The sequence below is a fragment of the Hypanus sabinus genome, assembly GCF_030144855.1.
Source record: "Hypanus sabinus isolate sHypSab1 chromosome X1 unlocalized genomic scaffold, sHypSab1.hap1 SUPER_X1_unloc_2, whole genome shotgun sequence".
In the NCBI taxonomy this organism is placed as follows: Eukaryota; Metazoa; Chordata; class Chondrichthyes; order Myliobatiformes; family Dasyatidae; genus Hypanus; species Hypanus sabinus.
In genome coordinates, this window is record NW_026778968.1 from 721,907 (window position 1) to 745,512 (window position 23,606).

General features: G+C 42.8%; 1 protein-coding gene across 1 annotated transcript; it reads left to right on the forward strand.

Annotated features, from left to right (window-relative positions):
* The first annotated feature begins 879 nt into the window (after nt 1-879).
* LOC132385617 (zinc-binding protein A33-like) lies at nt 880-14,062 on the forward strand. The gene is made up of 6 exons (XM_059957792.1): nt 880-1,291; nt 1,983-2,078; nt 2,494-2,727; nt 5,505-5,527; nt 5,602-5,720; nt 11,694-14,062. The coding sequence occupies exons 1-6, from the start codon at nt 881-883 to the stop codon at nt 12,245-12,247; spliced, it is 1,437 nt and encodes a 478-aa protein (XP_059813775.1). The 5' UTR covers nt 880; the 3' UTR covers nt 12,248-14,062.
* The last annotated feature ends 9,544 nt before the right edge of the window (nt 14,063-23,606 follow it).

The following is a 23,606-nucleotide window of genomic DNA, read 5'->3' on the forward strand; positions in this document are numbered from 1 at the left end:
TGCCCCGAGATTACTGCAATGGAGACGTGAGGGCCCCTCACCTCTTTGCGGACTGTGGGGTGGCGCAGATCTGTGGAGAAAGATGCAAAGGCCTGTGCCACAGCAGCTCCCTGACAGAAGGCTCACTGATCCTCGGGCTGTTCCCAGGACGCGCAGGAAAACGGACAGCGAGTGCTGCTGGAAGATCGTCAGCTCGGGGAAAGACGGCCGAAACTTGTTGGCCTGCCATCCCATCGAGATGTCTGGAGAGCAGGGGTTCCCATCCTGGGGTCCACGGTTACTGGTATTGGTCTTAGGCACAAAAAAAAGCTTGTGAACCCCTGTCGTACAGGACTGCTGCCGACTAGCACATTCCAAACTACAGGGACACCATTGAAACTATAGGGATTCTCTACACAGGACAGAGAGGGGCCGGGTTGGCTGAGGAAGCCTCACAGTTATTGTAGTAGTGAACCACCCCAGCGGGGCACATGGCTTCTTTCAGCCCAGGACTTCAATCGTCTTCCAGGGGAAGGTCCTTCCGACCGCAGGGATGGGACCTTTGGAGATTCAGCTGACGTTTTTGTCGCACTGGGTTTTTAAGAGATGGCCATATGCCATATGGCCAACACTCCTCCTTTCGTAGCCGGGCTTAGACAGTCGATGGCCGCGTTTTTTTATCTGTTCCCCGTTTAAAGTGTTAAATGCGTTTTTGTCTTTAATGTGTTTTTGATCCCACACTAAACATAGAAATGGCCAGAATTTCCACTGAACTCATCCGGCAAAACCATGTTCATTCCCCGAGACTGCAGCGCGCGTAGTGGACAATCGCGGTACTGCAGGGGATCAGCAGCTCCCCGAACGTGAAAGCATTCTGAATCAGGAAGTGCCGCCAGTTAACATGGCTTCGAAAGGATCGGTCGAGAGTTTGAGCGAGGAGGTACTTTGTCCCATCTGCCTGGACTTCTTCACCGTTCCGGTGTCACTGGAGTGTGGACACAACTTCTGTCGCTCTTGTATCACACCGTATTGGGAAAGGGAGCAGAGAAACTCCTGCCCGGAATGTAGAGAGGTGTTTGCTGACCGCATCCTGAGGGTGAATCGAGCCTTAGCAAATCTGACACAAAAAGTTCGGAATTTAAACCTGAATCCGAAAGGGAAGGAAAGTAAACGTCACTGCGAGGAACATGAGGAAGAACTGAAGCTGTTTTGTGAAACGGACAAGACACCTATCTGTCTGATCTGTAGAGATGCGCAGGAACACAGAGAACACCGCTTCAAGCCGATTAAAGAAGCTGTTAAAATCTACAAGGTAAAAACTAATGTTATTTTAATACTTAACACATTTCCTTTGTCATACATACCATCACACAAGCCTCCATAACCAACACTTCATTCTTTGCAACTTCCGTCATCTCCAACAGGATTCTAGCATTTCTCCATCCCACAGCCTATCTCTGCTTCCCGCAACTTCCCGCTCTCTATAGGATTGCGCTCTAAGTACTATATTGTCCTTATCCACTCGCTCCTCCCCATTGATCTCACTCCTGGCACCGACACCTGCAAGCGGAACAAGTGCTAGATCTGACTTATAACCTCCTCTCTCGTCACCATTCAGGGCCGCAAACAACCCAGTTCCTCCCGTTTCTTCCATGGTCGATTGTCCTCTCGTATTAGATTCCTGCTTCTCCAGCCCTTTATCTCTTCCACCTGTCCCCTCTCAGCTTCTCACTTCATCACGCTCCCCCACGTTCCCCCTCACGTTGTCTCACCCGTCGCCTATCAGCTGGTTCCCATCCCCAATCTTTTTATTCTGGCTCCTGTCCCATTCCTTCCCAGTCCTAATGAAGGGTCACATCCCGAAACACCGACTGTTCATTTCCCCGGAATAGATGCTGCCTGACTCACTGAGTTCCTCCGGCATTTTGTGTGATAATCGGGTTTGATCACCTGTTTCTTTTGATGCATCTTTGTTTCTATTTCCTTCACTCTCTGACTACCAGGATCAGCTAAAATCTTCCTTAGACTCTCTCAGAAAAAAGAAATCAGACTTCCAGGAAAAGGAGCAGCAACAGAAAGAGAAGATTTCCGGAGTTCGGGTGAGGCTTCCTGAGCGGAATTTCTGATATTACTGTCGAGTTTTGCTCCATTTTATGCAGAATAGCCGAGTATCGCAGCTCCAGTGACCTGGGTTCGATCCTGACCTCTGCTGCTGTCTGTGTGGAGTTTGCATGCTCTCCCTGTGGCTATGACAGTTTCAGACACATCCCAAAGACCTGCTGGGTGAATGTTTAATTACAATTAACCCTGTGAAGGTCGGGGAGGATGTATGTGAATCAGGTGGGAGTAAATGGATCAATGGGGAGAATAGGTTTCAGGAAAACGTGAGTGAATGGGGTTGACGGGAATGTTTCAGAGCTAGCATGGACATTAATGGACCAAATGGCCTTGTTAATGTCATCAGGAAATACACACAGAAATAAAGTAAATTAATCTTCACCTTTCATTCGACAGAAACGGTCATACAGCCTTCAGTCCCACATCACATCCCAGTTTGCTGAACTGCGCCAGATTATCACTGAGGAAGAGCAGAGCTTACACAGGGATCTCAGGGAAGAAGAGAAGAGGATTCTCAACCCAATGGAGAAAAATCTTCTAGCTCTTCAAGATAATATAAGGATTATTCAGGAGGAAATCAATAAGTTAAAGGAACAAATGGATCAACAAGACAGTGTGATATTTCTCAAGGTGAGTGACTCTATTTCAATTTGTTCCTGTCAAAGGGCATTAAATGAATAGCGGTATATTTGAAATAAACACAGCACAGCGGCCAATTCTAAGAAATCCATAGCCGCTGCTGGCGATCTCACACAGATTGTTAGTCTTGTATGACGAGCCTCCAATCACACGAATCATGACCTTCCAAAATGTCGAAGATTTGTATTTGATTCTTTATCTGTAACAGACAAACATGAAGCAATGAAACTTCAGCGTAATTAATCAGCCATAAAGCGGTTAACAAATGATAGAACATCCGGCCTCAGCTCAAAGCTGCTCAGAATAAAGCACGCAATTTTTTCCCTTCACTGTTACCACGCTCCCACACACCATAACACAGAATACAGTGCAGACAGGGCCATCAAAGACGGAAAACAGATGCGTTGCTCCTGCACACAGCATTTACAAATGGCAGTAAACTGTTTCTCACCAGACAATTGATGCAACTATTCAGGGTTGATGTTGTACCAAACCTGGACTTCCACATCTTCTGTACATCCCAGGACATAATGTAATCTTTTCTGAAACGATTTACTCTTATCATAACACAGAGCTGCTGATTGTGTCCTTAATTACCACATTAAATATCCTCTAAAACTCCCATTAACACCCAGTTTCAGTCACAGGCTGTGAGTGTGTCTGGTGCGGAGGGTGTGAGGGTCTCTGTGTCGATCAGTGAGAACAAAGAATGTGACTCATCCTCCACATCCGGTTTCAGTCAGGTTCAATCTGCAGCATCATAAAGTACCTTCAATGTACAATTCTGTGCCGAACATGTCCTTACTTTAGGAATTACCTAGGGTTACCCATCGCCCTCTATCTGTGAACTCCATGTACCTCTTAAAAGACCCTACTGTATCCGCATCCTCTACAATTGCCAGCAGCCATTCCACGCACTCAGCACTATCTGCGTAAAATGTTACCCCTGACATCTTCACTGTACCTACTTCTAAGCACCTTAAAACTGTGTCCTCTCGTGTTAGCTATTTTAGCCCTGGGAAAAAGTCTCTGACCCTGATCAATGCCTCTCATCATCTTATACAACTCTATCAGGTCACTTCTCATCCTCCGTCGCTCCAAGGAGAAAGGGCCGAGTTCACTCAACATACTCTCGTAAGGCATGCTCCCCAATCCAGGCAACATCCTTGTAAATCTCCTCTGCACCCTTTCTATGGTGTCCACATCTTTCCTGTAGTGAGGCGACAAGAACTGAGCACAGTACTCCAAGTGGGGTCTGGCCGGTGTCCAATATAGCTGTAACAGTACCTCTCAGCTCCCAAACTCAATCCCATGGTTTATGAAGGCCAATGCATCGTATGCCTTCTTAACCACAGAGTCAACTTGTGTAGCAGATTGGAGCGTCCTATGGACTCAGACCTCAAGATCCTTCTGATCCTCCACTCTGCCAAGAGTCTTACCATTAATACCATAGTCTGCCATCATATTTGAACAACCAAATTGAACCACTTCACACTTATCTGTGTTAAACTCCATCTGCTGCTTCTCAGCCCAGTTTTGCATCCCATCAATGTCCCGCTGTAAACTCTGACAGCCCTCCACACTATCCACAACACCCCCAACATCTGTGTCATCAGCAAATTTACTAACCCATCCCTCCATTTCCTCATCCAGGTTATTTATAAAAATCACAAACAGAAGGGGTCCCAGAACAGATCCCTGAGGCACACCACTGGTCACCAACCTCCATGCAGAACATGACCCGTCTCTTTGTCTTCTGTGGGCAAGCCAATTCTGGTTGCACAAGTCAATGTCCCCTTGAATCCCTTGCTGAATTCCGTATGCACTACACCTACTGTTCTAACTTCATCAATATGCTTTGTCCCATCCTCAAAAAAATTCAAACAGGGTCGAAGACACGACCTGCCTTTGACAAAGCCATGCTGACAATTCCTAATCATATTATGCCTCTCCAAATGTTCATAAATCCTGCCTCTCAAGGTCTACTCCATCAATTTACCAACCACTGAAGTAACACTCACTGGTCTATAATGTCCTGGGCTATCTCTACTCCCTTTCTTGATTAAGGGAATGACATCTGCATCCCTCCAATCCTCTCCTGTCCCCATTGATGATGCAAAGATCATCGCCAGAGGCTCAGCAACCTCCTCCCTCACCTCCCACGGTGGCCTGGGGTACAACTCGTCCGGTCTCCATCAGAAACAGGTTCCATCAGAAACTGGCCATTCAGTCCATTATTTTCTATCAATTTCCCTGCTTCAGAATTCTCCTCCCATCTACTCACCACACACAGTAACAGAGCCCCGAACTCGATGGTCCCTCACATATTTATCCAATTTCCCCATTACATTCAATCTCTACCGTTCTGCTTCAACCACTTCTGTGGCAGCGAGTTCCTCTTCACTAAATTTTTAATGGGATTTATCAAAATTCACCTGGAATTTCATCACCCACAATTCTTCCCATAAATAGAGGTACATCCCCCTCTCGCATACAATTAAATCCATCACTGACCTTAAATTCCTACATCTTATCACCCTGATGTCGTATCCAGATGAAAATGGACAACCTGTCCTGTCTTCCCTGTAAGTTTCATCCTCTCAGTAATGGTCTGACATTCAGAAACTTTCCCTGTACTTTACCCCGTGTCCATGTGTGTGAATGACTGCAGGATTGGGAATTTTCAACACCTTGTAATGATTTGGATGAAATTCAGGATGTGGACAGTAAGTCCAAGTCTAATCAGATTTGTGTTTTATTTATTTCAGGAGGAAGCTCATCGGAACAGGAGGTAGGACCTGCTCTTTATTGAAAACCTGTATAGTTCAAAGTTTCAGTTTATAACCAGCAGTTTAATATTTACAGGTTTAATGATGATGTCCAGGAATTGTCAGTGACAGATGAGGCCCAACCGTTTGAAAAATTCGATCACCCCTATTTGTTGAACACAGCGCTGAGGGGAAAACTTGATTCCTTTAATCGAGGTAAAACTTACAAAGATTAATTTCATTTCTCCTTGTTCAATTAAGATTTGAAGCAAGTATTGGCTGTGATAATGGACTGAAGGGGAACTGAAGTTTATTCCACATCAACCCCACCGACTGGGAGGCATCACTGTCACATGGTCAGCTGGAGATGTCAGACCCCTGAACACACCAGCACAGGGTCACAATACAACCAATACACGGCACTGGCAGATGAACCACTGTGTCCTGATCCCAGGCATACTGCACTAACACGCCAAGACATGAATTTCAATCCTACTACAGGAGCTCGCAAATTAATACTGACTTGATGATATTGTAGGGAATAAAAGCGGGTATCAGCGTGGTTACCGGGATTGTCAGAAAAATACACAAGTCCTTCGTGCGCTGTGAGTGCAGCCCCTGACTGACACAGGTCTTCACCCCACCCCCTCCTGAACCCGCAACTCTCACTGATGTTAGATGGAGAAGTGGGGAGCTGTAGTGACAGGGGACTCAATCGTCAGGGGAACAGACAGGAGAATCTGTGGACGTGAACGGGACACCCGAAAGGTATGTTGCCTCCCAGATGCCAGGCTCAGGGACGTCTCGGACCGTGTCCGCAGCATTTCAGAGAGGAAGAGAAAACAGCCAGATATCTTGGTACATGTTGGTACCAATGACACAGGAAGTAAAAGCAAATTGGTCCTGAAGATAGAATTTAGAGAGCTCAGTAGAAAGCTGAGAAGCAGTACCTCCAGGGTTGTAATTTCTGGGATGTTGTCTGTGCCACGTGCCGGTGTGGGTAGGAACAGGACATTTTGGCAGATAAATGTGTGGCTGAGAAGCTGGTGCAGGGGGCAGGGCTTCAGCTCCTTGGATCATTGGGATCTCTTCTGCGGGAAGTATGACCTGTTCAAAAGTGACGGGTTGCACCTGAACCCGAGGGGGGAACAATATTCTCTCGGAGAGGTTCGATAGAGCTGTCAGTGCTGGCAGTGCTGGCAGTGGGGTGGGAACGAGAGTGAAGGGACTCTGGATAGGACTGAAGGTAAAAAAAAAAAAGAGATAGTGTGCTGTTAAAATGTCAGATAGGGCGGACAGATGCGAGTACAGAATCGCAGCCAGCAGGGTGAGTATCAGTGCATTAGGGACACAGAATCAAAAAGGTAGCAGATACAGAACTCAAAGTGTTAGATCTCAATGCATGGAGTATAAAAAGTAAGGTTACTGATTGTCGGGTGTGATGTTGTAGCCATCGCTATGGTTGTAGTTGGGAGCTGAATGACCAAGGTTACACGATGTATCGGTGGTGTAGGAAAGTAGGCAGAGAGGGTGACATGGCTCTGCTGGTAAATCAGTAGAACTAAACGAATTAATGGGAGATGAAAAAGAAACATGAAATAAAATTGAATTGACTGTATTACCTAAATCCTTCATATACACGGAGTGAAAATCTTTAGGTTACATCTCTGTCTAAATGTGCAAAGTGCAATTTATAATAATTTAAGATAAGTAATAAGTATAACATGCTAGACAATATAACACAGAAATACAGTTGTCTCAGTACGAGTTAAGCAGTCTGCTGGCCTGGTTGAAGAAGCTGTCCCGGAGCCTGTTGCTCCTGGCTCTTACGCTGCAGTACCGTATCCCGGATGGTAGCTGTAAAACAAACTAGCAAACAATATCAAATTGTGTTTTGTATTGTAATAATAGAGATGAGAGTGGATATAGGATCGCTGGAAAACGAGGATGGATATATACTAACGGGGGACAAAGAGATGGCAGATGAACTATATGCGTACTTTACATCAGTCTTCACTATGGAAGACTCTAGCACTGTGCCAGATGTTGAAGAGAGCGAGGGAAGAGAAGTGAGTGCAGTTACTGTTACAAGGGAGAAGGTGCTCAAAAAGCTGAAAGACTGAGAGGTACGTAAGTCACCCGGACCAGATGAACTGCACCCTTGTGTTCTGAAAGAGGTAGCGGTCAACCATGTGGAGGCATTTCAAATGATCTCTCAAAAATCATTGGTGTCGGAGTACTGGACAATTGGAAATGTCACTCTTGTAGTAAGGAGGAAGGCAGCAGAAAGGAAGTTATAGACCAGTTAGCCTCACCTCTGTGGTTGGGAAGAAGTTAGTGTCAATTGTTATGTAAGAGGTTATGGAATACTTGGTGACACTGGACAAGATAGGACAAGTCAGCTTGGATTTCTTAAGGAAATATCTTGTTGGGATTCTTGAGGAGATTACAAGTAGGATAGATAAAGGGGACGCAGTGGATGTTGTATATTTGGAATCACAGAAGGCCGTTGACAAGGTGTCACACATGAAGCTGCTTACCAAGTTAAGAGCTCATGGTATTACAGAAAGTTATTGGCTGAGTTAGAGCGTTGGCTGACATGTATGAAACAGCAAATGAGAGTAAAGGGATCCTTTTCAGGTTGGCTGCCAGTGACTAATGGTATTCTACAGGGGTCAGTGTTGGGACACCATCATTTTATGCTGTATATCTGTATACCCACGTCCCTCTCTGGGAATGTTACCCCATAGATCCCTCATAAAAATTTTCTGTCTCGCTTTCAATCTGAGCCCTTTGGTACTGTACTCCCATTTCTCGGAAAAAAGACTCACCTTATCTGAGCCCCTTATGAATGTATTTACCTCGATAAGGGGTCATCCCTCAACATCCTACACTCCAGCTGAATAGCCCAAGCTTATCCACTCTCTGCTTTTAACCCAAGCCCCCCAGTCCCGGTAACATCCTCCTGAATCTTTCTGACCAGTGTAATGACATCCTCCCCATATTTGGGGAACCGTAAATGCAGACAATACTCCAAGTGTAGTCTGTCATCGACACCAAAGACATTACTTTAGTTCATGCGGACGTGTCGAATAGGCTGATGAATACAGGACTGAAGGTGTTATATTTGAATGCACCAGTATACGGAATAAGGGAGATGATGTTGTAGCACAGGTAGAGATTGGCAGGTACAACGTTGTTGGCATCACTGAGTTGTGGTGGAAAGGAGATCCTGGCTTGAAGCTCAACATTCAAAGATACACCTTGTATTCAAAGGACAGGCAGGTAGGCAGAGAGGCTGGGGAGGCTCTGTTGGTAAAATATGAAATGAAATCCTTAGAGAGAGGTGACATAGGACTGGAAGATGTAGAATCATTGTGGGTAAAGTTACAAAACCTCAAGGGTAAAAAGGCCCTGATGAGAATTATGTACAGACCTCCTAAGAGTAGCCATGAATAGAAATGAGTTACAAATTACACCAGGGCATAGAAAAAGGACAAGGAGGTAGACTGGGAAAATCATGAAGATCATCAAGAGAGAGAATTTGTACAATGCCTCCAAGATGGCTTTCTAGAACAGCTTGTGGTTGAGCCCAATGGGAGAAAGGCAATTCTAGAGTAGGATTTGTATAATGAACCAGATATGAGTTGGGAGATTACGGTAAAATAACCTTTAGGAAGCAGTGATCTTAAGATGATAGAATTCAGCCCAGAGTTTGAGAGGAGATAACGTCAGATGTATCAGTATTAGAGTGGAGTAAAGTTAGTTATGGAGGCATGAGGGAGGAGCTGACCAAAGTAAATTGCAAGGGGACACGAGCAGGGATGATTGTAGAACAACAGAAACTGGAGTTCCAGGAGAAATTCGGATAGATAAATCCCAAAGATGAAGACATATTATGCAGAGGATGAGGTAACTGTGTTTGACATGGGAAGTTAAAGACAGCATAAAAGCAGAAGAGTGGGCATACAATAGAGCGAAAATCAGCAGGATGTTGGACCATTGAGAGGATTTTAATCAACAGAACCAGAATTACAAAGCCATAAGGAGTGAAAATGAGATATGAGGGAAAGCTCACCTACAGTACTCAAGAGGACACAAAAATGTTAAGAATAAACGAGTGCCGAGAGTGGATATTGGACCCCCTAGAAAATGACACTGGAGAGGAGAAATCTGAAATAAAGACATGTCAGAGGTATTATTATGTGTCACTGTGGAAAATACCAGCTGTATGTCAGAAATGCGAGAGTGTCAGGGGACAGAAGTTAGTGTTGTTGTTATTACTGAAGAGAAAGTGCGTGGGAAGATTACAGATCTGAAGGTTCCTGAACCAGATAGACTACTCCTCGGTGTTTGGAAAGAGTTAGCTGAAGAGAATATGGGGACATTCGTAATGATCTTTCAAGAATCACTAGATACTTGGTCATTCAAGACGACTGGAAATTGCGAAGGTCACTTCACCCTTTATGAAGGCAAAGCAGCTGGGGAAAGAAAATTATAAGTGAGTTAGTCTGGATGTGGTGTGCTTGGGAAGATGCTGGAGTACAGTGATGATGACAAGTTTTTGGGTACATGGAGGCCCATGATAACAAAGGGCAAAGACAGCATGCCTTCCCTTTAAGGGAAATGTTGCCTGACAAATCTGGTAGAATTCTTCGAGGAAAACAAAGCCAAGATAGACGAAGAATGATTTGGATGACAGAATTGTTGCGTTTGTGGCCAAGCTTGCAGATGATATGAAGATAGGTGAAGGGGCAGGTAGTGCTGCAGAAGCTCGGAATCTGGGGAAGGACAGAGTCAGATCAGGAAATGGGCAAATAAGTGATAGATGGATTACCGAGTAGGGAAGTCGTGCATGCACTTTGGTAGAAGGAATAAAGGCATAGACAATTTTGTAAACAGAGAAAAAATTCAAAAATCAGAAGTGCAAAGGTACTTGGGGCTTCTGGCTAACTCAATGTTTGTTTTCATTTCGAGCAGATTAGAATACAAGTGGAAAGATGTAATGCTGAGGTTTTATAAGGCATTGGTCAGACCACACTTGCAGTATTGTGAGCAGTTTGTGGTCGCGTATATCGGAAAAGATGTGCTGGCATTGGAGAGGGTTCAGGAGGTTCACAAGAATGATTCCGGCAATGAAAAAGTTAAGATATGACGAGTTAATATGATGCTTCTGGGCCTGTACTCAATGGAGTTTCGAAGAATGGCTGATTTATTATCCCCCTCAGCCCTATTCTCCCGCCTCCTCCCCATAACTTTTGAGACTCTGACTAATCAAGAAGTTTACTTATCAACTTCTGCTTTAAAAATCAAACAGGAGAAAATCTGCAGATGCTGGTGATCCAAGCTGCACAGGTCCTGATGAAGGGTCTCGCCAGATCTCTCTGACACCTGTCTGGAGAGAGTTGATGTTGGGAGGATGTGGGTGGGTCGAGAACGGTGAGCACAGCCTCCGACTATAGGGATGTCCATTTAGGACAGAGATGAGGAGGAATTCCTTTATCCACAGGATAGTGAATCTGCCACAGGCAGCTGTGGAGGCCAAATAATTGAGTAAATTTAAAGCAGAGTAACACAAACAAATTGTTGGGGGAACAGCAGGCCGGGAAGTTTCTATGGAAAAGAGTAAACAGTCGACGGCTCAGACTGAAACACTTCATCCAGACCTGTGTTGCTTAAGGGTTCCTGAAAATTCATCCCCTGTCCTATTGAGGGGCTGCGGGGGATGGGGTCGTGGGAAAGGGGATAAAGGTATCCTTATCTCCCATCTTTCCCCCTGCACCTTCTCAGTATGTCTACACACACAGTTCACCCACAGGCTTTCCACCCCTCCCTCACCTGTTTCTGGTTCAATCTGCCATTCATCTCTCCCGTACTGGTTCCCATTATCACCTCCTTTACTGTCTCAAACCATCACACTCCCCCACTTCACACTCACAAATGAATGATAACATTGAATGAAGGGCCTGTTCCTGTGCTGTACTGTTCTATGTTCTCTGTTCCCTGTTCGGAAGAATGAGAGGAGATCTCAGGGAAACACAAAATTCTTTCAGGGGTCAACAGGCAGGATACAGAGAGGATGTTTCCCCTTGTCTGAGGATTCCCTGTTCCAATCTTCCCTCCGAAACCCGGGGCCGTGCTGCCCGAGTCTCCCCCACCCCCGGTCTAATTCTCTGCTTCTCCCCCCAGTCTCTATCACGGTGGACGTGGAAACGGCAGGTCCGTGTCTCGAGGTGTCTGAGAATCGGAAGAGTGTGAGATATACAGGGACCCGGAGGAATCTCCCTAACACCGGGAAGAAATTCACAACCCGGCCGTGTGTGCTGGGATCGGAGGGATTCACATCGGGGAGACATTACTGGGAGGTGGAGGTGACGGGCAATCGGGTCTGGTGGCTGGGAGTCGCCGCAGAGTCTGTGCAGAGGAAGGGCGGGGTCACACTGAGTCCGGAGACCGGATTCTGGGTCATCGGGCGGGTTGACGACGTGTTACATCGGGATTATGACGTAAACCGTGGTCTCACCTCCCCTGAGTCCCGTCTCGCTGCCGGTCCCATTCCCGGGACGGTGGGAGTTTATCTCGGTTACGAGTCCGGGACAGTTTCATTTTACAACGCGGAGACCAAGTCCCAACTCCACACCTTCACTGGGAATAAATTCACGGGGAAACTTTATCCTTTCTTCGCAAACTGGGATGTAAACCAGTGGCTGAGAATCTGCTCCGGTTCCGCTCCGGGTCTGTAAACGGGTCGGGTCCAGGGACCTGCGTCCAGAGTAAAGTCCCTGTAAATATAAATGTGCGGAGAGTGCAGCTAAATACGTGGGGAAGGACATGGTGCAGGAGAGAGGGCTTCATGCTTCTGGACAATTGGGCTTTGTTCCTGGGAAGGTGGGACCTGTTCCGACGGGACGATTTGCACCTGAACTTGAGGGGAACTAACATCCTTGCGGGTAAATATGCTAGCGCTGCTCCAGGGTGGTGGGAGGAGGGGGGAGATTAAACTAGTTTTGCAGAGGGATGAGAACCAAAGAGTTAGAGCACATAGTGAGATGGAGGAGGATATGCCAGGTCATGCCAGGACTGCATGTACAGACAGAAATCAATTTTGTGGAAATGAAAAAGGATCTAGGAAGAGTGGATTGGGATAAGTTGTTTTTTTTTCTGGCGAGGACGGGTTCAGTAAGTGGAAGGCCTTCAAAGGCGGAATTTTGAGAGTCCAGAGTTTGCATGTTCCTGCCAGGATTAAAGGCAAAGTTAACAGGCATAGGGAACCTTGGTTTTCAAGGGATATTGGTGATCTAGTTAAGAAAAAGTGTATAGCAGGTATAGGCAACAAAGAGCAAATGAGTTACTTGAAGAGTTTAGAAAATGTAAGAAAATACTAAAGAAGGAAATCTGGAAGGCAAAAAGACATGAGGTGGCTTTGGCAGATAATGTGAAGGTAAATCCAAAGGGTTTCTGCAAGAATATTGAGAGGGAAAGGATAGTAAGGGACAAAATTGGTCCCCTAGAAGATCAGAGTGGTTGTCTATGTGTGGAGCCTCGTGAGATGGGGGAGATCTTAAACAGTTTTATTGCATCAGTATTTACTCAGGAAACTGGCATAGTGTATATGGAAGGAAGGGAAACAAGCAGTAGTGTCATGGAACATATAGAGATTAAAGAGGAGGAGGTGCTTGCTGCCTTACAGCGAATAAAGGTAGATAAATCCCCCGGGCCTGACTTGATATTTCCTCGGACCTTGAGAGAGACTAGTGTAGAAATTACAGGAGACCTAGCAGAAATATTTAAAATGTCCTCAGCCACGGGTGCAGTGCCGGAAGATTGGAGGGTAGATCATATTGTCCCGTTGTTTAAAAAAGGCTCCAATAGTAAACCAGGTAATTACAGGCCCGTGACCCTGACATCAGTAGTAGGTAAATTATTGGAAGATGTTCTGAGAGATCGGATATACAAGTATTTGGACGGCCAAGGGCTGATTAAGGATAATCGGTATGGCTTTGTGCGTGGTAGATCGTGTTTAGTGAATGTTGTAGAGTTTTTCCGAGGAGGTTACCAAGAAAGTAGATGAAGAAAAGGCTGTGGATGTTGTATACATGGACTTTAGTAAGGCAATTTACAAGGTCCCGCATGGGAGGTTAGTTCAGAAGGTTCATACACGAGGTATCCATGGAGAGGTTGTAAACTGGATTTGAAATTGCCTGTGCGAGAGAAGACTCTCTCACAAGGTAGTGGATGATTGCTTCTCAGACTGGAGGCCTGTGACTAGTGGTGAGCCTCAGGGATCTGTGCTGGGACCATTGTTATTTGTTGACTATATCAATGATAGAGATGTGGTAAATTGGATCAGCAAGTTTGCAAATGACACTAAGACTGGAGGCGTTGTGGACAGCGAGGAAGGCTTTCAAAGCTTGCCGAGGGATCTGGACCAACTGGAAAAATGGGCCAGAAAATGACAGATGGAATTTAATGCAGACAAGTGTGAGGTGTTGCATTTTGGAAGGACAAATCAAGGTAGGACATACACAGTAAATGGTAGGGCACTGAGGAGTGCGGAGGACAAAGGGATCTGGGAGTTCAGGTACATAATTCCCTGAAAGTGGCGTCACAGGTAGACAGGGTTGTAACGAAGGCCTTTGGCCTCCTGGCATTCGTAAATCAAAGTACTGAGTACGGGAGTTGGGATGTTATGGCGAGATTGTATAAGACATTGGTGAGGCCAAATTTGGAGCATTGTGTGCAGTTGTAATCACCTAACTATAGGAAGGATATCGGTAAGATTGAAAGATTGTAGAGAAGATTTACTAGGATGTTGCCGGGTCTTCAGGAGTTGAGTTACAGGGAAAGATTGAACAGGTTAGGACTTTATTCCTTGGAGCTGAGGGGGGATTTGATAGAGGTTTACAAAATTATGAGCGGTATAGACAGTAAATGTGAGCAGGTTCTTTCCACTTAGATTTGGAAAGATAAATACGAGAAGACATGGCTTTAGGGTGAAAGGGGAAAGGTTTAGGGGGAACATTCGGGGGAACTTCTTCACTCAGAGAGTGGTGGGAGAGTGGAACGAGCTGCCATCTGACGTTGTAAATGTGGGCTCACTCTTAAGTTTTAAGAATAAATTGTATAGATACATGGTTATGGACTGGGTGCAGGTCAATGGGACGAGCGGAAGAAAGTTTCCGCACAGACTAGAAATGCCGAATGACATGTTTTCTGTGCTGTCGTGCTCTGTGCTTCTATGGAGTGAAATAAACACGAGATGAGAATTGTTGATCGATTAATTTTAACTCATTTACCGCATCCGTCAACCGAACAGAAACACCGGGGATTCAGCAGCAGCTGCGGGCGGCGGGTCCTGATCTCCCCCGGGTCGCAAAGTCCTCCCGCAATGAGACAGGTTAATATGGCACAAGTTGGGGCGGCGCTGACTGGAAAAGACAGTGAAGATTGTTCATTAAGTTCATCTGCCATTTCTTTGGTCCCCATTTCTACTTCACCAGCATCATTTTCCAGTGGTCCTGTATCAACTCTCATCTCCCTTTCACTCTTCATGTAACTGAAAACTAAACTTATATTATATATTAAATTTATATTATTGGCCAGCTTGCCCTCATAATTCGTCTTGACCATTCCCTAGGCTTTTTTCATTGTGTTTTGTGGGATCTTAAGAGCATCCCAATAATCCAACATCCCACTCATCTTTGCTACCTTATATGCCATTTCCTTAGGTTTAACACGGTCGTTAACTTCCCTTGTCAGCCACGGATGTCTACCGCTGCCATCTGAGAACCTTTTCAGTGGGACAAGTCCATCCTGAGCCTTGTAAACTATTTCTAGATACTTCGGACACCTCAGTTCAGCCTTCATCCCCGCAGAATCCTCCTCCAATTCACTCGGGCAAGTTCCTCTCTCATGTAATTCCCTTTATTCCATTGTGATACTGATACATGTGACTTGGGCTTCTCCCTCTCAAATTGCAGCATGAATTCAATGATATTATGATCACTGCCTCCTATGGGTTCCTTTACTTTAAGCACCCGAATAAGATCAAGGTTATTAAACAACACCCAATCTAAGATAGCTTTTACCCAAGTAGGCCCAAACACAGGCTGCCCTAAAAAGCTATTTTGTAGGCATTCAACAAATGCCCTCTTGTGATCTGACAACAACCTGATTTCCCCAATCCTCGTGCATATTGAATTCCCCCGATACAATTGTGACATTGCAATTATTACATGCCTTTTCCAGCACAATCTGTGAGTTAATTTAAAATCAGTCCAACAATTGAATAAAGTTTTTATCTGAAAACTATCTACCCTCCCACCGATTGTATTGAAGACTGCATTTGACTTTTTTTCCGCCTTATATGCTTCACATTGAAACTGTATGTGTTTCGACAGTTTCATAATGACAAAATATGCATGACATAGAATGAAGTTTTCCAGTTAGTTACAAGGAAGAATTAAGCATAGTGTGGGCATTTCTAAGTTGTGTCAGTATCATTCCTTCCCTTGTTTTACGCCCTTCTTCTATAAACCCAACAGGTTTATGTATTCTGTAAAGGTGACTGTCCTTATGTCCATTATCCTACAAGTCTTGCCATAAACCCCTAATTCTTAACACGACCAACCTTTAGCTTCTGATTTGCTAAGTGGAAGGTCTATATCCACAGCTTAACATTTGACAGCTTTTGTTGCTAAACAGTCAACCCAATCATTTCCCTCAACAGTGTGATGTGCAGGGCCCATAATGTGCAGACATATAAATCAAACTTTATATTTGAAATACCGTTTGACAAGTTTCCAACAGTCAATCTGACCTACTGCCAGAATGACCTGTTTAAGACTCATCAAAACCGAAATGTATTCTGAACAAATTATAAGGACCAATTTCCTCCACCCTTTGTAAACCAAAACTGTTGGCAAAGAATTCTACTTTCTGTGCTCATAAATGGCTGTAAGTCATTTCATTATCATTTACCTGCAATTCAGGCACACAAAAACAGCCACACCAACATCCCCAGTTAAATTATCTTTCGATTCATTTGCAAAAATGGTTACCCTATTATAATAACTTTTATTAATATACTGATGAACCAACCGACTCTCAGGCAGAAACGAATACGATCGTGTAACCTAAAATCAACTGAAGCCATTGGAAAAAACAAGGTGGGGTACAGAGAGAGCTACACTAGGACATATTGTATCATCAAATACACCCATATTCCCAGCGTGATAAGAACCCAGCCACCCAAAACAAAAAAACACTCTTCTTGTGATGTCCCCAACCGTCCTCCCGCAGGATGATCATATCCTTGCCCCCGCAAATTAATCCAGTATGTTAACATCAGCTTGAACCGCTGTTACTTTGAGGGCAGTTGTCTGATTGCAATCAGTAAAGCGAAAACAGGAGACGACATTACCGCACCAGAACACAATCTTAAAGCTTGTAATGGTATCACATACAAACATTTTTAATTTGAAGATGAAGCTGATTCATAAGCCGCACAGACATAATCAAGAACAGATCAAATTATTCAAATATAATTGCTCAACAAAGATTTTCATGTTGCACCCAGGAATACCCACATAGATGTCTGAGGAGATTTAAAGCTCCTTTACATGTATCAATTATTTTACTGATAGGTGCTTCCATGTCAGCTTATTATCCATCCACATACTGAGAAATCAAACCACTGACACTTCCTCAGGATATTAATCCTATAATTTAAAATCAAGTGCAAGTCTATTAATCCTGTTTGTGATACACAATGTGTTTTAGCGACTAAAAGCTTAAAATCCTCATCAATCTGCCCACTGTTTGACCTATTAATTGTAAATTGCAATTACTACCTCTAATCTATAAGGCTACATCACCTGTATATTGTGATTTACCCAGGGTATCCCATTTTCCCATCTCAGAGAAAATATCATTAATCATAATATTAAATAATGAAGGGCTACAAATACTGCCTTGTGGGATCCCATTCTCTATCTCATAGAAATACAGACATAACATGCCGACCCGTACTTACACAGTACATCCAAATAAAAAAAATTCAGAAAAATTATACAATTTCCCCTCACTCCTAATTTCCACAATTTAATCAAAAGTCCTTTTTCCTCATATCATTTCCCTTTTCATTGTCAAAAAATACTGCTGTTACAATGTCTATTTAAATTTCCATTCCTAATATCAGCTTTCAAATCTAAAACTGAATCTAATGTCACTGTAACTTTCCAAAATCCATTCTAATAAAACACTTTATCACCACTCTTTCCAAAATATAACTCAAGCGCTTGATTACCATACATTCCATCAGTTTACATAAATGAGACATTCACGATATTGGCCCTTAACTAGAAGGATCAGACAGGGACCTCCCAGGTTTTAGAATACGCGCTACTGCTGCCATTTTCCATGAGGAAAGTAGATGGCCCGACCTCCAAGTACTATTCAAATATTTAATATTTTCACAAAAGAGAATTATATAGAATTACAATTACATATATCACCCTTCCTCAGGGACACCTGACCTGCATTATAAATAGACTTCTTAAATTCATACAAAGAAATCTCTCCATCAGTTATACTATCATTGCTACAGCTGACGTCCAACACATCAGGGTATTCACTGAAAAACATATCCCTACATTGTTTAACTTCACTTAAATTATCCTGATTGTGAATCTCAGCAAATGACCCAGCCAGCAGCACAACCTTCCCTGTTTTAGTAACAATCATTTTGCCCTCATTAATCAACACTGGAATATTATGAACATTTCAATTCCCATTTCCTTAATCATACCCCAAACATCTCCAAGTTCAACATCACTTCCAATGTTATCTCAATTTTACCTCCAGTAAATCACCGCCTTCCTCACCACGGCCTGTGCCCTTTTATTCTTAATAACGTCACTCGGAGACTGATGCATCGTCACATAAAAACTTACTTTTCTCCCAATTTGCTTCCTATCCCGGATATAAATCCAAACTCAAGTTCATAAAGACAGGAAGGCTGACTGACGTTCACATTAACTAATCACTGTGTGAGTTCCCATTTGACCAACAGGCACTACAGCCAAAGACAGATGGGGTCAGTGTTGGGTCTGAGCTACGATAGGCTGGTGGAAATCTGCCCATGTTCTGCCCTCCTCTTCCTCTGCATCGCCATGGCGGAATTCAGTGAGTCACTTCTGTTGGTGTCACCGGCCTCAGCGTCCACAAGGTCGGATAATAGACAATAGGTGCAGAAGTAGACCATTCGGCCCTTCGAGCCTGCACCGCCATTTTGAGGTCATTGCAGATCATCTACTATCAATACCCGGTTCCTGCCTTGTCCCCATAACCCTTGATTCCCCTATCCATAAGATACCTATCTAGCTCCTTCTTGAAAGCATCCAGAGAATTGGCCTCCACTGCCTTCCGAGGCAGTGCATTCCAGACCCTCACAACTCTCTGGGAGAAGAAGTTTTTCCTTAACTCTGTCCTAAATGTCCTAACTCTGCCCCTTATTCTCAAACCATGCCCTCCGGTACTGGACTCTCCCAGCATCTGGAACAGATATATACTGGTAAGGGGGAATATAAATGGAAATTCAGTTACTCTATGGAATATATACGCACTTCCAGGAAGTGATTTTAGTTTCTTCCAGAAAATTATTAATATTATGACAACGGAAACAGAAGGTCTCCTGGTATGTGGGGGAGACTTAAATTTACAATTACAACCAAAGTTAGACTCTTCCAATAGAAAAACCTATGAAACGAAATCCTTACATAAGAAAGTTAATACACTTCTTGAGAATATTGATCTAATTAATATATGGAGCGACTTTTTCCCCAACAAAAGGGATTACACTCTTTAAACCCCCAATTCTGTATATACAAGAACAGACTATTTCATAATATTTGGAAAAGACAAAGTAAACACCTGCGGAATTGGGACAATAGATGTAAGTGACCGTGCACCTATATATTTATCTGTTGATATTGACCTACAACCAAAGAATACTATTTGGAAACTAAATTCAAGTCTACTCAATGATCCCTACTTTCAGGGACAAATTAAAAAACAAATTGTCTTCACTTAGAATTCAAAGATGATGAAGAGTTTTCACCTCCCATTTTATGGGATGCTCTGAAGGCTGTTTTAAGAGGGAAAATTATAGCAATATCTTCATATAAGAAAAAAAGGAATAAAACATTAAAGAAATTACAAAATAGGCTGAAGGAACTAGAAAAAAACCACAAATTGAATTTGGTACAGGATATATTAGAGGAAATTTTAAAAATTAGGAATGAAATGTGTAGTTTTGCTACACAAGAAATCTGGAAACATTTAATGTTTCTGAAACAGACATTATGAAAGTGGCTCTAAGTCTGTGGAAACTGGAAAAAAAACAGAAAATACAATTCATAGAATTAGGAATTCAAGAACAAAAATTATTTTAAAAAAATAAGCAAAGTGAAATTCAAGAAGCTTTTGAAGCGTTTTACAAAACTCTATATTCCAAAGTTCCAAGGGAAAACATAACCTAAATTGACACCTTCCTGAATTCACTGGAGTTACCCATTTTAAGTGAAGAACAAAATAGAACGATGACTACTGACATAACTGAAGTTAAAATAAAAGCTGCAACTGGTAGGCTTAAATTAAGCAAGTCACCAGGATCAGATGGGTACACGGCAGAGTGGTACAAAGAATTTTAAAATGAGTTGATTCCTGTATTACTTTCCACACTGAACTGGGCCCTAAAAAAGGCACAAATGTCATCCAGCTGGAAGGAAGCGATAATCTCAGTGTTACGTACCCCGTAACGAGTTAAAAAAGACCAACAGAAACGGACACATCTGGAGTCTGAGTCTTCCGTTATAAAAACCATTTTATTAGTAACTACGTGATAAAGTAATATAAAACAAATAAGGTAAACAGGTTAGCGGTGTATACGCATATACGTGAGTAAATAATGTTCCCCAAACTCATCGCAGCTCAGGTGATGAAATGATACAGTCTTACGATGGTATAGGTATGAAGTTAGTTCAGTTCTGGATATTGAATTGAGTAGATTGAAGAGAGAGAAAGATGTTTTGTCTTCCCACTGCCGATGCCGTCGAATCTTCCACGTCGTCCTCCGCTCCCGAAACTTATTAAAGTCACCGACTGTGACCACACAACAGAGAAGGCCGTTTTCACGCGGTAACGCTATCAACCCAGGCAAGGGTAAAACACACCGATAGCTTACCACCGGTCACCCCTTTGTCCACACTGTGAGCAAAAACCCCACCTTTGTTGTGGGCACACAAAGCTCAACCGGTGTCAGTGTCTTCCATGTCTCTGGTGTGTCTGGTTATAAAGCCAGTTGACCTTGAATATATTCCACAACTGTTAAACACCAGCTGTCCATCATATTGTTCCGCCTTGCTGTTTCCAAGGCAGCTCAGAGGCTTTTTTCTGCTCCCTCTCGTCTCTGAAATAGCACACGCACTCTCCGCTCTCTCTTTCTCTTTAAAGAAACAGTCCATATGTAATAATCCTTCAGATCCGTCTCGAGAGCAAAAGAAGGATAAAATGGGATGCGGGTCATTTAGACCAATATCCGTTCTTAATGTAGATTATAGATTGTTTACCTCCATCATGGCCAAACGATTAAAGGAGTTTCTACCCATACCGATACATAATGATCAGACAGGTTTTATGCAACAATGCCAAACACAAGACAATATATGAAGGACACTTCACATTATGGATCACATACAAAAAAATAAAATCAAAGCAATAGTGATAAGTATGGACGCTGAAAAGACATTTGATTCGGTTAATTGGAATTTTCTTTACAGAGTTTTACATAGATTTGGTTTCCAAGACACAATTATTAAAACTATACAGGCACTATATTGTAACCTACTGCTAGGATTAAAATCAATGGATATGTATCAGATTGTCTTACCCTAGAAAGAGGCATGAGACAGGGTTGTGCATGGTCACCGCTACTCTTCGCTAATATATCTGGAACCATTGGCTCAATATAGCAGACAAAATGAAAATATCGAGGGAATTACTATTAAAGGGACAGAACATAAATTGGCCTGTTACCCAGATGACATTTTGATCTATCTAGGTCAACCAACATACTCTTTACCTAAAGTGATGCAATCCTTTGAACAATATGGTCAATTATCAGGATGCAAGATCAACATAGATAAAACCAAAGTACTTTCATATAACTACAGTCCACCAAGAGAAATTGAAAGTAGATATCCCTGGGCATGGCAAATAGAGTCTTTCAAATATTTGGGTATTATTATGCCAAAGGATATTGCAAAATTATCAGAATGCAATTATCAGCCTATATATTAAAAATTAAGGAAGCTATAACAAGATTCATTTTTAGCCTCAGTTCAAGGATTGAATCTATTAAAATGAATATACTGCCCAGACTGTTATATCTCTTTCAGACCCTACCAATAGAGATTAATCAAAATCAATTCAATGAATGGAACAAGATGTTATCAAGGTATATTTGGCAAGGTAAAAGGCCTAGAGTTCGTTTGCAATTAGACAAGGAAAAGCGGGGATGGGGCCTACCTTCTCAGAGATTATTATTTTGCAGTACAGTTGAGAGCTGTGATATGTTGGTGCAACCCATCATATGATGCTCAATGGAAGGACATTGAGGAGGGGATGCTTCCCATCCCCATACAGGCAACTTTGGTTCATAACAACCTGCAAAGGTACATAAATACTATTAATAACCCATGGGTGAAATGGACTCTTAAAATATGGAAAGCTATTGTAGAAGAACTGGATGCTAGATTTAAGGACCAAACAGCTGAAGGAATAACAGTTATCAAAGACTATTGGTGTGGGATACACAAGACATTTTTAAATGTGAAATACCCTTAGAAAGAAAGATCATATATTTTGAGTATATACCCTCAAGAATGGTTGAAAAGAGAGAAATATTTAACGAATATACTGCTGGTGGCTGGTAAAAATATTCTTACTAGGAAATGATTATCACATGAGAGCCCAACCTTAAATGCATCAATGGAAATTACAATGGACATTTACAAAATCATAATTTGGAACAACTTGATTCATACTGGGAAAAGTGGTTTAACTACATAACACCTCATAGGCCTGATTTTATCCTGACAGATAAATGAATAGTTGCAAGGACGAGGCTGAGACTGAACCCAAGTGCAGAACACCGGCGTGGAGGCAGAGTCGGGAGGCGGTCTGGACGTAGCGAGCGTGGAATCGGTATCCAGGAGCGATGCTAGACTTAGAACCACGAAACAAGGTTACTCATGCTGGAGTCGATCAACGACCTGGCAGCTCCTTGTTGTGATCACAGGGTTTTTATACGGCATTTGCTGATGGAAAGCAGGTGTGCGTAGTTAGCGGAACCTGGGCATGTTTGGAAACTAAACGAGGGGATTGAGGCCAAATTCCTGAGGTAAATAGCCAGGTGGGGGATTGCCAGAAGGGACCGTGACATGAATATGTTGTAAACAAAAAGATCACTCCCTACTTGTACATAGTTTTATCCTTTCGCTTGTTCTTTCTTTCTTCTCTTTTCTTCCCTCAGATAAATGTTATGTGGAGATTTGTGGCGTATATGACTATATGATATATATGTACAATATCTGAAATACATCTTAAGGAAATGTTTGTTTGATGATGAATTTCAATAAAAAATAAATTACAAAAAAAGAATAATTCTAAAGAATTTTACTGGGATAATGCGATACTGGGATATTGGTGTAATTTTAATAGTTATCTTTATGAATTCCAATCTCCCAGTGAGCGTCCACTGAATCACATGGCATCTGTTTGACCCCATATTGTTCTAAAAGCTTCCTTGGCTGTATAACAAGTGTTCAATAAGTATTCTTCTAGTATTTTCAATGTTGAATTCTGATAATCCCGTTTATGCATTATAATGAAAACACTGTAAACTAAATGGGATTTGTGATTTAGTCAAGAACAGATCACAATAAAGGAATCAATTAGAGCCAAAAGTATATACTAAAGAGCCAAAAGAGCACACTATGCTTAATTATTTCTTTTATAATGTTGGAAAGCATCGATCTGAAC

Coding starts and splice junctions, on each gene's coding strand:
- LOC132385617 (XM_059957792.1), top strand. CDS start 881: ATGGCTTCGAAAGGATCGGTCGAGAGTTTGAGCGAGGAGGTACTTTGT. Junction 2,728..5,504: donor ACAGTGTGATATTTCTCAAG/GTGAGTGACTCT, acceptor TATTTATTTCAG/GAGGAAGCTCATCGGAACAG. Junction 5,528..5,601: donor GAAGCTCATCGGAACAGGAG/GTAGGACCTGCT, acceptor TAATATTTACAG/GTTTAATGATGATGTCCAGG.